This window comes from Prionailurus viverrinus, chromosome D4, assembly GCF_022837055.1.
Source record: "Prionailurus viverrinus isolate Anna chromosome D4, UM_Priviv_1.0, whole genome shotgun sequence".
NCBI classification, from domain to species: domain Eukaryota; kingdom Metazoa; phylum Chordata; class Mammalia; order Carnivora; family Felidae; genus Prionailurus; species Prionailurus viverrinus.
The window spans coordinates 17,195,421-17,211,962 of NC_062573.1; the positions used below are offsets into that span (position 1 = coordinate 17,195,421).

Here is a 16,542-nt window from a genome sequence, read left to right on the forward strand (position 1 = left end):
TTCTTTTTCTATGTCAATAGGTTTATCTGGCAGGTCATGTTCTTTAACATCTAAATAACGTGTATGTGACCACTGACTGAGGAGCGTGAAGCTGAGTGGGGAGATTTCTAGGCAGTAAAACCAGATGTATTCCTAGGTAAGACAGCAGCTTTATACCACTGCAGCTGCTTCAGTGAACCTGAGATTATTTAGAGGGAACCCCCTCAACTATTCCAAAGCAAGCCATTGATGGAATCATCTTAGAAAGCAGAATTTAGCTCCTTCAGTCGTCCCTTCTTGAACTCTTTTGTTTGCTTGTTTACATAGTGGTGATAAAGTGACTCACTTTGTGCTAATTAAAATATAACTATTTGATAAAAATTAACTTTTAACTAAAGTGTCATTTTTTCCCCTGTCCATTGGAATAAATAGAATGTTAAGCCCAGAAATTTAAAATAATAATAGAGTTAGCACTGAGAAAGCTATTTAGAACAAATTTAGCTGGTTCTATTAAGAAATTCTCTGAAGACGACCTTATTTTTTTCTCATCGACTTTCCACAGAAGTTAGCCTTGATGTCGTATGACTTACTGTATGTTTTTAAAAACTATGTTCTACGGAACATAGATAAATTTTGTGAACGATTCACAACAATGCCATGAACACTTGGGCAAATATCTTCAAGTTGCGATATCTCTGTTATTAAAATCATTTAAAATTTTACACCTTTGTTTTATTACTGTATTATTATTTTACTAAATTGCTTCCCTTTGGTTTTACTAACCCATGTGGTTGTTTGCTTTGGGAGAATGCTAAGAATTTATTTAAGGAACTGTTCATTGTGTTCTAGAAAAAAAAGAAACAAAAAAAACCCCCTCATCTTTGATGTTCCGAAATCCCCAAAAGTTTAAGAAACATGCCTTAATAGGCAGCTCAGCTATGTGTCACTCAATTGGTACTTGCAGAATGAGTTTAAGTGCTTAACGTGGAGAAGACAGGTCTTTGTTAAACATTTTTTTACATTCTCAAGTTTGTTTTGAGGGCTGGCTAGACCTCCATGGTGACGTCACGGGAAACATTCTCTTTCTCATGGGGACAGAAAGAAAAGAGTCCAGAAGTAAGGCTCTGTAATCAAGCGGGCGGGTGAGATGAACAGGTAAATTCAGTTCCAGCACCGTCCATCCACAATGAAGTGGAAACATGGCAGCGACCACTGTAGGTCAGAAAGACTGGTTTAGAAATAGGGTCGCTGCAGAGATACTCCTCAAAATGATCCCTTCGTCGAAAATACATTAACATGATCAGAAAATATCCGTGAAAAAGAAAACAATATAAAAATTGACTTTTTTTTTGAGACAATAGAAGCAAGGCTCATGGATATGCCTAAGTTTAGAGATCACTACTAATGCTCAAAACAATGTCTGTTTCATGTCCTTAGAAAATTAAAAATGGTGCTTCATATATAAAGGGTCCATCAGTTAAGCCGCAGAAAGAGGCAGCTGCCGATGGGCAGGTTACGGAATCAGTCCCTACATTTCAGCCGTGACAAAGCACTGGGTTCTTTTCTTTTCCATCAACTTCATTTCAGTTTTAACAGAAGGAAAGCCATAGATGCACAATACTGTAATCTGGAAGCTTATGTAAGGCAGCAAAAAGCATCACCCTAGATTGAACAGACTAAGTAAGGTCCACTTTTGGCCACACTAGCTACCAGCTAGAGCCAACAGCATTTTGCCACACGAGATATAAAAGCAAAGATCCACAGCAAGGGAGGCAAGGGAGAAGTCAGCGACGTGGTGACGTGTGACTACATTATAGGAACACGCTACAAAATGAAACCCCCGGTACCACTGGGTTCAATTCCAGTCAAGTGAATTAAGGCTACTAGATAACTGGCTGATGTGAAGAGTCCATTCCAATCGAGCAGTAAGAAATCGATTCACTCTCGAAGACACAAGGAAAGGTTTAGAGGAAAAGCAAGTTCTTGGAAAGAATGAAGCAAACACATGCACGCTGTCTCTCAGGTGAGGAAACTGGAGAAAAATGAGAGGGGAAAAATAAGAAAGATCAAAGCAATCCAACTGCAAGGCAAGGCAGGTGTTTGCTTCCAGTTCACAGTATTGCAGTTAGTGGTACAGTGAGGTCTACGTAAGTGGTGGAGAGCACAGAGGCTGCCCAGAAGAAAAGGGAAGAAAGAAGTGGTCACATGACAACACAGCATTGACAGCGCTTTTTCTTTTGGGTACCTGGGGCTGGCTCTGTGGCCAGGCTCTCTTCCTTCCCTTCTGGGGATGAGGGCTCTGTGGTGTCTGAGATTGGCCTCCCGGACACAAGCTCTGCCGCATTCCCATCGATAGTGGACACGTCCGTCACGGTCTTCTCCCTCAATGACTTCTCATCGTCTTCATCAATGAGGACCAATTCAGCCTTGATGGTTTCATCATAGCCTAGCACCTTCTTAGTCTCCTCTTCATCCTCAATATTTTGGTAGCCCATGAAAATCATGGTGACTGGCTGATCCAAGTTTGCCTCCGGCCCTTCCGTGCTGGGAGCTGGGGCCTGCTGCCCTGGGGTCCCGGAAGAATGATCTTTCCTAGACTTATGTACCATTTCTAACTTGGCTTCTTTGCAGAGCATGTGTTCCTTAGGGTGGCTGAGGCTCCCGTCCGCAATCACAGTTCTTTCTGACACGTGCCCTCCTCTGAAGCTTGATTGTCCCGCCTTCTGAATAAGCTCTTCTACATCCTTTGAGCTTAATCTGTGCACTCCATTTTCTACTACAGTGCCTCCTGAGTGCACCTCATACACTACTTTGGTACCGTCATCATAGACTTTGACTCCTCTCTGATGGACCCCCTCTGGGCCAATGGTGGATGTAGAGAGAATCTTGGTCTCTCCTGTTTGTTTGTCTTTCTCCACATTAATTTCCATGGCGTACACAGCTTGAATGAAAACAAGAGAAAGGAAGTGCATGTTACAACAAAAAAAGCCAGTGAATGGTTAATTGCCAAACAGACAAAAAAAAAAGGTTTTGTGCCCTTTCTAGTCTAACTGCCAAGCATCTTGAGTGTTAGAGTTGAGTGCACATTGTGGACAGAGGTGGTTATATATGTATTTGAACACAGAAGCTTAATACACTGGGAAGCCAGGTGTACAGAGTTACTATATCTCAGTGGCACTTATACTTTTAAGGAAGACCTGATAAAATAAGACCACAAGCGACTGTTTGGATCCAACGTAATGAATTACAGGGAGGCTGGTGACATGCAAGTTTACCTTGATTGAGACCTTACCCTTATCTTATAGGCAATTTTATAGGCCCTGGTTATGAAATACCATAATTCCAAAACCTTGAATCTTTTTCCAATTCTTTCCCCAAGCACTCTACTGTTGTTTTTTTTCCTGCATTTCCTCTTACTGTTAATGGAGAATAAGAATATGCAAAGGATTTTGAAGGTGGGACCTGGCTATCCTCCACTGTTCGGTAAAACAGGGTGTGTGCAGGAACTGAAGTGACAAAAGCAGTCAGATTCCATGCTCTGAGTACTCCAATCGCTTAGCTAGGTTTCTGAAACACGAACCATTAAAAGAACAAGACAGAGGTAGTGTCATCCTGTGACACTGGAACTTGGGGACAATGACTACAGAAGGCCCCTTCTTCTGCCGTGTGCACAGCACACGAGCCAGGTCCTCGTGATTCTGCCCCATCCATCAACTTCTTTCTCTTTTACTGCCACTACTCAATCTGAGACACCACTTCTGCTCCCCTAGATTACTGGAAGGGCATGCTACCTGCTCTTCCCAATCAGACTAGCCCTCTCCAGCTCATCCCAAACCCCGCTGCCTATCTGGGGCTCCTAAGGACATGCTCTTCCCTGTTCTAGTCTTGTGTGACACTCCATATTTTCAAATCTGTTACACAGAGGCACACATTCTGTGGCCAGAGGCACACATTCTGGATGCCAGGGAACTGACCATGGGTCCCATAAGGCCAACTGTCCCCAGGCACCCTTTCCCTGGATGACCCATGGATACATCAGCCTCCACAGCTTCAAAACTGAATCCACCTTCTCTGAAAACTCCTCCATAGCCTTGGTTTTACATAACACCAGCACCATACAGTATCTCAAGCGAGAAGCCTCAGAATCACACCTGATTTGTCCTTTTCTTCCTAATTTCTTCCATAGCCAAACAATTGTTGTGAGAAATTAATTGCATTTCATACTTCTCCCCTTGTACCTCCTCACCACTGCCTCTATTACCACTGCCTCAGATCAGGCCCCCTTCTGCTCTCTGCATGACAGCTGTGCCCAAGTTCACCTGTCACTTCTCATAGCAGGGGCAGAAGGGGCCCGAGGTTTGTTTCTGTATTTCCAGAGGAGCAAAGAATGGTTTTATATTTTTAAAATATTATTAAAAGAAAAGGAAGGAAGGAAGGAAGGAAGGAAGGAAGGAAGGAAGGAAGGAAAGTAAAAAAGAAAGGTAAAGAAAGAAAAGAACATAAAGGAAAAAAGAATTTAAGAAAGAGAAAAGGAAAAAAAAAGGGAAAAAAAAGAATATGTGCTCCACAACACCTAAAATATTTATAATCAGGCCATTTATAGAAAAAGTCTGCCAACCCTGCTAGCCTATACTCCATTCTGCCCATAGCACCCTCTCCACAAACCCTGTGTTGGTTCCTTGTGTCTTTATAGGATAAATGCCAAATGCCTTAGCTTGGCATATAATTCCCCTTGGAATTTGTCTGCAACTTCCTTTCAAGGTTTGCCTCACAGCCCCTCTCATTCCATGTACACCCCGGCCACAGCAAACTCACTATTCCCAGAATTTAACATCCTTCCCTGCCTGCTGTCTCCCTGCCCAGCCTGTCTTTCCCATGTGGCATCTCTGCTTATGAGTCCTTACCTCTTTCAGAATAACTATAAGCTCCCCAACTATGTTAAGAAGATCCAAATGATCTTTTCAACCGCATGTTCAATGGCTCCCTTTTCCTCTAGCATAATCTAGTAACTGGTGTTACCATCCCACACCTCAACTCCTCCTGCTTTTAAGATTCCCTTCTTTTGAAACGTCCTTCTTTTAAGTTTCTATACATCCAAATACGACCCATCAATGGGTCATCTATCCATCAATGCCCAGTCAGCTGCCTCCTCTTCCAGAAGGTTTCTTTGACTCTTCCATCTCTAAGGCATCCCTCTCTCTTTTTTTAACTTAGTTTTTTTCAGTAATCTCTACCCCCAACATGGGGTATGAACTCACAATCCCCAGATCAAGAGTCTCACACTCTTGCAACTGAGTCAGCCACTGCCCCCTCTCACTCTTCTTAAGAGTCTCTGAACATATCTAAACCTCTCTGAAGGTGCTTCACACTTTCCACTCAGTAGTATAATTATTTGTGGGAATGTTTTATTAGCTCCATAGAGTTTTAGGATCACTAAAGGCTAGTGTTTTGCCTGACGTCTTTCTATGATTCCCCCCTCCCCATCAGCACCTACCTTGAAGTCTTTTGTATAGAAGGTACCCGATATACACACCTGTGAAACAAACACTACTAATTGAAAAGTCTACTTTGGTTGCCTTAATCTAGTCACAAATACTTTGTATAACACGACACCCATGAAAAGGTACACACAGTAATTAATGTTTGAACTGGTTAAGAAAATAGCAACGATACTGTTCCATCTGCTTGGGTAATAAGATACAGTCTGTTCACAGTTCACACTTAACTAAAAAGATTGTGAAGTCAGATCCAATGCTTGATTTTCATCATGTCCATTTTGAAAGTTTCACTTATTCAGCACAAAGATCTTGAGTTTCCTTCAGTGACACAGTGAGAGGCCAACCGATCTTTGTCATTTCAGAAGCACATGGGCTCACACAATGATGGTGATGTCAAGAGAAATATTTGTCTCAGTTATTTCCTGATTTTCCACAAAGCGTGTCACCAGAGAAACAGAATAGGCATTTAAAATTCTGCACGGACTCCAAAGCCTCTTCTTTAAATATTACACTTATAATTTAAAAAGCACCATTTTGGGTTATTATGTCCTATTACTATTAAAACACTCACGGGACATATTTGTAAATAAGGATGGTACTAATGATTGCCAGTTATAGGTACAATATCTAATTATCCATCCAGTAATATGTGAACAAAACGACACCTTGATCTGTAATCAGTACAGAATATGGAACAAAACATTTTCATATCCATATGTGATCGGATACAAATTATTAACATGGGAATCTTTAGAGATGTCTTTCTTCTTTTGCCCACCAATGAGAATGCTGTCATTGTTGATCCAGTCTTCCTCTCTCCATCATCTTAACCCCCAACCCTCATTTTGTCTTTGCCTGTTCCTGGATTCAAAGACTGGACAGAAAAGACGATGAGAAGTTCTGTGCTCGAACAGCTAAGTAGACACACACACAATAGAGTTGAGAAAGAAGGAATTCAGAAGGAGAGCTCATAAAATCTGTGTGCAATATGGATGGAGAGGGAACATTTTTGTGGCAGTGGAGGGGATATGCAGAGGAAAGAAAAGGAAACGTAAGAAATGCTTCTGGTGGGGATATGAATTGGATTCCTTTTCACATCCTTCAGGAAAAACAGGTAAAGAACAGTTTCTCTTTAGTTTTGTTCTAGTTTTGTTTTGTTCTTGTTCTTGTTCTTGTGTGTGATTTTAAACTGTATTTTGTTAAATGTGCTGTGGCCCTGGGACTGAACCACGTGTGGCATGGTTTCATTAGGGTTACATATTCATATCTACATTTTCATGTTGTACACTGTTCTTGCAATATCTCTAGAATATGGGGGTAGAACATCTGAAGACATTTTGCTCATAAAATAAACCTAAGTATGTTATGCCATAAAATACAATATCCATCCATATTTCCTCCCTCAGATAAAACAAGGCTTCAAAAGAAACAGATTTTTAGCAGGTTTTGTCAGGGTCCAGCCTCACATGCTTTGTCTCCATCTCTCTCCTCTTAGGATGGGATACTTAGGTGAGCACTTTGAGAAGCTCTTGCTTCACACAAAGGCTCAGACTTCATGGATACCCATATGAGAATATTATCAGACATTCAGAAAACCACACAGGAGGCATGAACGTTTATCTTAAACGTGTTGTTGATGAGCAAGCATTGTTATTTTGCTCTAGTTCTCAGCCAATAATATTTCAAATGTGAACCAAGGTGGATATGAACCAGTAGGAAAATGAGACTTACATGTTTTGTTTTTTTTTCAACGTTTATTTATTTTTGGGACAGAGAGAGACAGAGCATGAACGGGGAGGGGCAGAGAGAGAGAGGGAGACACAGAATCGGAAACAGGCTCCAGGCTCCGAGCCATCAGCCCAGAGCCTGACGCGGGGCTCGAACTCACGGACTGTGAAATCGTGACCTGGCTGAAGTCGGACGCTTAACCGACTGCGCCACCCAGGCGCCCCGAGACTTACATGTTAAATTTGACATTTTATTTTCGATGCCATGCACACAATTTAAACAACTCTCCCGCTTGTTACTGCCGAGTCGTGTTTACCAGAGGTCTCTCAATTACGTCATGCTCTCATGTCTAACCACAAAAAATACCCCCTGCTCTTCCCTCCTCTTCCCTCCTCTTCCCTCAAGCTTCCCCGTGCCACGGGGGTAACAGGACAATCTGTGTAGTGACGAGGGCCCAGTGCTCAGCTTATTGGAAAAAAAAAAAAAGGAAGGGGTGCTGCTGAGGGGCAGAGGCTTTCTGTGAAGCCCCTGAAAGAGATTTTGAGAGAGCCCCATGGACATACAAGAAAGTATGTGAAGAAAAGCTCTCTGAAATTTCCTGAAGGAGCGTTCTGGAGAGAAAAAAGAAAGGAGACAGTCTGATGGTAGTTCCAGTGATAGGATGACTGAAATCTGGAAGTATGTTTTTACAAAATGATAGATTTAATTGCTGATTTCCCGACATGACATACTGATGACAATAAGGTTGGAGGGTTTAAAGCATTTGTGCAATTCTTTCCAAGGACCTAGACAGGGGAGTGAGTAGATACTCATTTTGTCAGTGAAGAATAAGAACCAAAGCAGTAACTTTCTGCAAAGGGATACAAGTGAATGATGGAATGGCACTTTGATGTTGGCTTTACTAGGTTCTTGCTCCCCCATGGCTCTCTGGTCAATAAGGAGAATCTTGAAGAGGCAGAGGCGGTCTAATGGGGGTTGATAATACTAGACTCCAGGTGCTGAAAACAGCCAGGTGTGGACTAGAAGGGACTAGTATCTTCCCTGGGGAAGACACTTGCCGAAAAACCAGGGCGAGGGTGGGCTGTGAAGCTGTTCTGGTCTGGCATGCTGTGGAGCCCAAAGACATGGGTCTGGGAAGCAGAGAATGCTTGATTCCAGTTCAAACTTATTCCCATGGCTCTATGTACTCTTTTGTTCCTAGTTACCATTAGCTTTGGTAAAGAGAAGGCAGCTCTAAAGACTATAAGGAGCCTAGGGAAAAGGAAACAAGAACACCCAACACAAGTGATGTGGGGCTGACAAATCACATGATTCCATTTCAGACACAAGCCAAGAGCATACCAAACAAGACAGTGTGTTCCATGAGGATGGAAAACTCAATCATGTCACATCCCTTGACTCATCAGGGTTCTCCCAGCTCACTTGTTTTGACCCACTGTGATCAGTGGGAGGAGGTAGAAGGCCGAAGGTCCACATGTAAAGTATAAAATGACACCGCCCACTGTCATTAGTCAGTAAGATGGGAGGTATTGGGGAAAGGGAGGAAGACACTTGGTCTAAATTCCTATTGAGGTGACACCGTGTCTTTGGACCTCACTTTTCCCATTTGTACAATGAAGGATATCCAACTTTGATATCCTGTGGCGCTGTAAACAGCCTGTGTGCCTTGTGACCCAATGATGTATAAAGTATGTTAGGAGGGCAACAGACAGCCAGACCATGACTGTTACCCAGAAGTGAACATCCAGTAGCTGACATCATACTGGGAATGTAGAAGAGAAATGGTGCACATGCTTGGCTTATTGAGTGAATGCACATACATGCAATCTTCTCCTGCTGGCCTATGAGCACGCATATACATATATGCTCGTACCTTCTCTTGAGGATGGAAATACAAAACTGGCTATCATAATGGCAAAATAACAGTGAAAGTGAGAAAACTGATTCAGAGTGGATTTTCCCTCTCATCCCAACATTTAGGCAATCTCTAACTTCAAAAACCAGTAATCAAAAATTTCTTGGAATAATTGTTTTCCCGGATACCTTAGTATTAACAAAAGTAAGTCAGCAAAGTTGTGATATCATGGATAACAAGAGCAAAAGCCAATTTCCTATATCTGATTTTGCTCCTACCTTCTTGGTCAAGAAGGACGGTTTTCGGTCCAAAAAGTGCCAGAAAGAATACCACTAAGAGCGAAATGAAGCCCAGATGGGTGGAGAAGATTGGAAAAAAATAAAGCACCCAGGGATATAAATGCGCTCAGTGCTTCAGACCCAGGGATCAGTTCCCTTATCAATAAATGTGTCTTAAGAATCTTACACACTGGGACGGGGGGGTGGCGGGGGGCAGGCCTGGGTGGCTCAGTGGGTTAAACATCCGACTCTTGGTTTAGTCTCAGGTCATGATCTCATGGTTTGTAAATTCAAGTCCCACATTAGGCTCCGTGCTGACAGTACAGAGCCTGCTTGGGATTCTCTCTCTCCCTCTCTCTCTCTGCTCCTGCCTGTCCCCCCCATCCCCACTTGCTCTCTCTGTCGCTCTCTAAAAATTAAATAAACTTAAAAAAAAAAGAATCTTATACACTGGGAAAGGTGTGGAGGCAGACATCCAAAGTTCTGATTTTAAAAAATAGAAGGAAGGAATTACATAAACTATGTAGCAGTAGCTTGAGATCATGGCTGGCTAAATTCTGAAGTTCATTTTCAAAGAGCAGAGACCACCAAGAACCAGGGAGGATTCATCAGGCAGAAGGTATACAGATTAATCTCGTTTTCTTTTTGTTCCAGTTCTTTATAGACAATTTAGGCAAAGCCAGAGACACAGCACATCTGGGTCATCATCAAGTCCCTTATATTCCTGTGAACAAGACAGAAATATGTGCCTTTGGGTGTCAAGACAATTGTCAGAACTTGTTACTCGTTAAATGATCATGCCCCACACATGTCTACTTAGGGTTCTCAAGGGCCAGGAGACCCCAACAGTATGTCATAGGCCTCTGACTTTGGATCTAATTGTGCAATGTTTTCATCAATGCGATGATGAAAAATAATGGAAGCTTACTTTTCAGATCTGAGATGATACCAAATAGAGAAGAAAAGCAAGGTTGTGAGGTGCTAAAATTAATAGCTGTGAAGACCCCAACAACAGAGAAGATCTATTTTTAAAACTGTTAAATCCTTTATTCAGATGGAAATCTGATATAGAAATACAATATAAACCCAAGGACAGAGGAGCTTCTGTGTCTGAAATGGGAGAGAACACCTGAGCCCTGACTCTCAAATCCCCTTACACCATTCCCTCCTCTACTTTTCAAGAAGCCTCCTCAGTGACCCCCCAAGGGGCTCCTGACACTTACATGGGGCAATCTAACATGAAGAAATTTAACAATCACATCAAATCTACAAAGGGCAGATAGCTCATCCTTACTTTTGCCTTTTGAGATAATGAAATAAAGAACTTTGTAGGTTCTCTGAGCAGGTGAAGCCATATGTGCACAATTAGAGGAAACAGACTACATGTTTCAACGGCAATGATTCTGGAACTACGACTACACAGGATAAAGGGAATGAGGATGAGCAGTGGCACATGTCAAACGACTCTGAGGCTTTACTTTAGAACCTGAACCTGAAAGGCTATGGCACCAGCGAAGTGAGTCATATGGTCTGTGGCTTCACGCTCTGGGCTGGGGGGGAGATCAGCCCAGCCAAGAGTGCATGGAGCAGCTCTGAGCACTGCAGCTCAGGAAGATGAGAGACAAAGTGAGGAGTGTTCAGAGGGGAGGGACAAGGATGGCGGAGGGTGTCAAGGGCATGTAGAGTGGGGATCTGGGAAAGACCAGAAAATGACAGTCATTTTCAAATAGTTAAAGGGAAATCAACTTGGGTTTGTTCTGAGTGGCTCCAGGTGGCAGGATAAGGACCAACGGGGGGAGATGGAGGCAGACGAATGATAGCTCCATCAGAGGAAGGACTTCCCCAGGGTCAGAACCAATTAGAATGAGCTGCCTGGAGGGACACTAAGCTCCAATAACAGAGGTGTGTGACTGTGTCTGAGGACCTCTTTGGAGGGCGGCTATACCCTGGCTTCCATGTTTGACTGGAATAGACGCCACCTAATTCTAAAAGCAATGATGCTAAATAAATCCCCATTTATACACAATCCTGAACTTCCCAAACTCCAAGCAACAAGAATATTGAGTAATGACAAGTGACATATATTAAAATGGCCCCAAGATTATGCAAAGTTTCCAAAAGGATGTTCATAAAGCAAGATGGATCATATCTAGGAAAAAGAATTCTAGTGGTGAGTGCCATTATTTGGTATGCTATCCATGCTCTGTATCGTCACTATTGGCCATAAATGATCACGAATCTGGACACTCCATTCCAAAAGCAGTCTAGACAAAGGAGTTAACCACATCAAATGCGATTCCAGCCACAATTCTGCTCGTATATATTTCCACAGTTAGATGTATCTATGCAAATTTGTTCTTCAGTAATAAACAAAAGTACACATAAACTTGTTTTTGAAGATTCTCATCACATAATACTTTTTTTGGAAAGTGCATTTGCCATTGGATCACTGTATTTCTGCAGCATCTTCAACTATGAAGGAAGTTAGGTTGTGATAGTGCACGTAGCCCCACAGACCCAGCACTACAATCACATTAACATTTTACTCTTGCATATTACACTGTTCGACTATCAGTGCTACTCTTATCCCCCTTAAAAATTAGTTCTCACACAGTGTCTCTACCCTCTCTCTGAGCTGATCCATTAGTTGGATCATATCACCTGTCCTGTGAGGTCCGGGAACATGTTGTGGAAAGGGGCTGGGAAGCTGTTTACCCACACTTATTGGGAACTATCAACAACCAAGGCTCCAATAACAAGCAGAAGGTATGTGACTGTTGAACAGTTATTACCTTATCTGATCTCATAAGTGCTCCTTGGAGCATTTGAGAGTCTGTGGCTTAAACTACTGCCAGTGATTCCTTTACAGCATGCCTGTAGGCGCAAGATCCAGTTTATCAGTCCAGGGACATGCGGACCTGGCCAGGGTTTGACCACACACCATTTAAGGTCCCATCCAACTCTACAACTCCATAAGTCAGTATGTAAAACTGATATGCTAAGATGTTTATGGAGACATCCCACAGATATTTAATCAGTGCACAACTGCGTCAACACTTACTTGCCCTTTTATTTTATTTTTACATTAAAATAAGGAGGGAATATTTGCTTCAAAAAATATTCAGATTGGCCCATATAAAAGATTTCTCTGGCTTAGAAGTCCATGATTATTTTGTTTCATGGAAAGTGTCATTATAAGATTTATTTTAGAAATTAATTCACCTAGATTATGTAAAGCATAATTTCACATTCATATTTGAACTCATCCACATTGTCACTGACCTTGGCCATTTTTTCATTTAGCCCGCTGGCCCTCATTGCATTTCTGTGTAGAGTGAAAAGATTGGTATAGATTTATTTTTCATGTCCATCAGTTCTGATTTCTGAGGCACATTCACATTGGATAAGGCAAAACATACCTCTCTATATACTTTGTACTCATAAATGTATTATTTTTTTAAATTCACCATTGTGAAAAACATTAGCAAGAAACATATGTTCTTTAAATTGCTACTTTTCCCCTAAGTATACCACAGTAGCTAAGAAATCATTGCAGAAATGGGGGACTTGGAAGTATATGTTTATAATATGCAAGCAGCTCTATTCCCAAAGGATTTGGCAACATACTCATATACTTTGAAGATAATTTCCACCCAGTTTCCACCATAGCTCCTTTGATCTTGTATGTTTCTGATATGGAAAATAAAACCCCCTGCAGGCAGAGTCCAGATCAACTTTGAGAATAGGGAGAGATACAAAGACCATGAGAGACAGACCACACTAAAGTTAGGGGGAAAATGCTCTATTATTTTCTCAATATTCCCTCCTATTCAGTCCTTAATTACGTATTAGGGCCTAGTTCCTGCACTTTGTGGCCACTGTAAACTCTATGTCTGAGGCTGGGCTGAGGACAAGGTCCCCTCTGGGAGGATATCTGGACATCCCTTATTATTAAAGCTCAGAGAAATGCCAAGCCCCATGTCCAGTCCTGGCATCAAAACCAAATAGCTCCCCAGGACTTACCAGCTGCTCTGCTAGTCCCGTCCTGCCCAGGTGATGGTTCTGCTGTTCGTGAACAGAGGATTGGCAGGTCGGGGAGCTGGGAGGAAATGTAATTTACTGCATCTGGTAGCAGAGAACAGGGAATACAATTAGGCACAGTGTCGGGAGGCCCAATGGGTTCACTGCCGAGACAGCAGCTTGTCTGCCCTACATAATGGACCGCGGAGGCGGCCACTGAACGAGAGGATCAGGGTAAACAAAGACAAGCATTTGCTCAGTGACTGGTATTCAGCAGAGTAGCTGAGGTAGGAGGGATCCTGGCCAGAGAGCTCAAGCCCCAGGACTGCTCTATGTATTAAAAGATTCATCAGAAAGCTCTAGATTCTAAGAGTACAATGAGTTCAGGAGGGAAAAGGGGTTTGGCTAGTGAGAGCCATTATCGACTTGGTAGAATTGACCAAACATGAGACATCAAACTAGAAATATGCCTTAAACAGTACTGAAAAATAGACTTGGGGCTCAATCCCTAAACTGCAAATGTAGTTTCCGGTGCCTGAATCATTCAGAAGACCTATTTTACAGACATAAAAAACAAACAAACAAACAAAACCCCAAAACTCTAGAATTTATCCTACAATTTCAATACTTCAGATTATTGTTTCAGCCAGGAAACCCTGAGATTCTAAATAACAACAGCCAGTGAGTTCACCATTAGCCCAGTTGTAGGAAACATGGCCAAGAAAAGCAGGGAGACCAGCTCCAGTTGGGAAAATAGCTGGATAAGGCCATTTTGGGAGGTGAGACTCTGCGGAGTATGAACCTTAGCAGATGTGTCAAATCAGAGGAAAGCAGGAAACCACTGGGGGTGAAGGAGAAGAATTTGTGTATCTCCCAGAGAGAAGTGGGAAAGGGAAGGCAGGAACGTTCTAGAGCACTGGGCTCTATATGATGTGATTCCTTCCTTATGTCAGGACCATGTCCCAGAATCCTGGAATGCCAATTGCTCCTCAGGGGTCCCTCTGGCTGCTTACTGCACATCTTCACTGAATCTCTCCTAATCACCTCAGACTCAACATGTCCCAAACAGAACTCCCATCTGTGCTCATCTGCTGCTTTTCCTGTACTCTGTGTCTCAGCTTACTGGCACCAAAATTCACCCAGGATCCTGGGCAGTGCCCTGAATGCTCCCTCTCAGTGCCCAGTCAGCCCCCTAGCCTCTACCTCCTTCACATCTCTTACATCCGTCCCATCCTCTGTATCCCCATTGATATTGCCTTTGTTCTGCCAGTTTTCATTTTTCCTTTTTAAATTGCATGCTGGAGAGGACCATGGACAGACACTAGATTAGGATGAGGATGAGGATTAGTTCAGTTCTGCACCAGCTAGACCATTTGCTGACTCGCATGTGAGTATCAACAATCCAGAATGTGCTGATATTGGACCATTATATTTTGAGGAACACACTCTGTGGGTAGAGGTGGGGTGGAGTTTCACTGAGGGAATGGGTTTTTCCATATCAACCCATTTGGGGAGAAGGAATAGGACATCAGGAGTAGGTAGGCAAGCCTTTCATCATGGTGAGGTTCAAGTGACTATCTCTCCGGGGCCTTATGTGTGCTGGAGAGTGGGCCCTAGGTTGGGCACACATGGTTGAGGATCCTCTGCTGCAAGGAAGGAAACTAGGCCTTTGGGGTGATGGAGGGGACTGGGAGACAGCCATGAGGCAGCCTGCGGGCATCCCCTGAAGATGGGCCTGGTTTGAGTCAAAGGTTCTGAGTGTGGCCACATGTCTGAGGTTGCACATGGTTCTCTATTATTCCTGAACTTAGGTTACTCTCATCCTGGGGAGTTGTGGGAAGAGTCTGGGCCCCAAACCAGCATGAGGCAGGACCAGAAGAGAGCAGAGGCTTCAGATAAGCTGATCTGGAGGGTGTAGGGGTAGACTTCTGACAGTAGCCCAGGGAAAGATTAGAACAGCAGTGTGTGGCTAGAGGGGCAGTTTAGGGGACAAGAGATGACCAGAGAAGATTTGCAGAGTTTGTGAGTTTTCCCTGAGGATTTCCAGAAATCTGTGGATTGAGATCTCAGTAAATCTGACTTTCTGTAGTCAAATGAGATGAAGGGTCAAGCCATTAAGACCAGGTGAGGACCCACATACTGGTCACGTGTGTGTCTATACATTCTATGCTAAATACAGAGTTTCTGGGGCACCTCTGATACTGAAAGTTTTAGCATCCAGAAACTAAAGGCACTTGCAGGCAGGGCACCTGTATCAGAAAGAGCACAGGATTCCAGGGCTTGTGTCTTAGCCTCCACTGGAGGCAGCTCCTAGCCCCGAAGTGAGTGGGGGTGGAGTCACCTTTGCCCATTGTTCCCTGGCTACAAGCTTGAGAACTACAGCTCTTGGAGGGCTGGGGCCACACACTCCTGCTGAGATGAGGGAGTGAAGAGGAGTGGGGCATGAGAAGGAAAACAGGGCAGCCCGCTCCATACATCATTAAGTCATAAACCTGAAGCTACGTATCCAGGAGGTGGCTGATAGACCAACACAAGGAATAATTAACAGGGCCTCCAAAGCCTCCATGGGAAGAATTTCTTCACATAGCCTCAATCTGTAAACTGCCCTCTTCCTGCCAAGGTCAATGTGGTCCATCATCCGAGAAGGTAAAGAATGGCCATTACCACAGTAGAAATGTAAGATCAGTGCTTCTTATTAGTTCTGGCACTACTGAAATATTACTCTAGCTATGAAGAATATGAATAGCCAAAGCTAGAGAAAACTGATGAACACTCTCCTGAAAACATGATTTATGGGCACCTGAGGACACACTGAGATTTCCCAGCAATTGGTATAAAGGTGTTGATAGGGGGATGGCTTCCGGCCACCACAGACTTGGACAAGATGAAAACCTAAGAAGATCAGTATCATACAGCAAGGGCGGAAATAGGCCCAGGATACACATTTTCCTTTGCCAGTTCTGGTCCAGCTCCTCAGTGGGTAAATAATGGCTAGCACAGGATACGTACTATACCCAAATTATAGTTATAGAAGACATTATGCCTATTTAAGGCGGTAACAACAAACCCACCCAACTGATGAAGACTCTGCTATATACTAAGTGTGCATACGGGGTGGGGAGGAAGTGAGGTGGGGGTCAGAACGTATGTGGCCAGGGAATTCTACTCAAGATTGGAATACATG

At 43.1% G+C, this 16,542-nt stretch overlaps 1 protein-coding gene across 8 annotated transcripts in view; it reads right to left on the reverse strand.

Moving 5' to 3' along the window:
* PALM2AKAP2 (PALM2 and AKAP2 fusion) overlaps positions 1 to 16,542 on the reverse strand; it is a 567,675-nt gene that overhangs the window by 190,762 nt on the left and 360,371 nt on the right. For 6 of the 8 annotated variants that reach the window (XM_047831459.1, XM_047831458.1, XM_047831460.1 and 3 more), the window contains 2 exons: positions 13,362 to 13,463; positions 2,225 to 2,920 (listed from right to left, as the gene is read on the reverse strand). In XM_047831459.1, the coding sequence (XP_047687415.1) occupies positions 2,225 to 2,920; positions 13,362 to 13,463 (798 nt within the window). The remainder of the gene's footprint in view (positions 1 to 2,224; positions 2,921 to 13,361; positions 13,464 to 16,542) is intronic. The other 2 variants (XM_047831462.1, XM_047831465.1) reach the window with 2 other exon arrangements.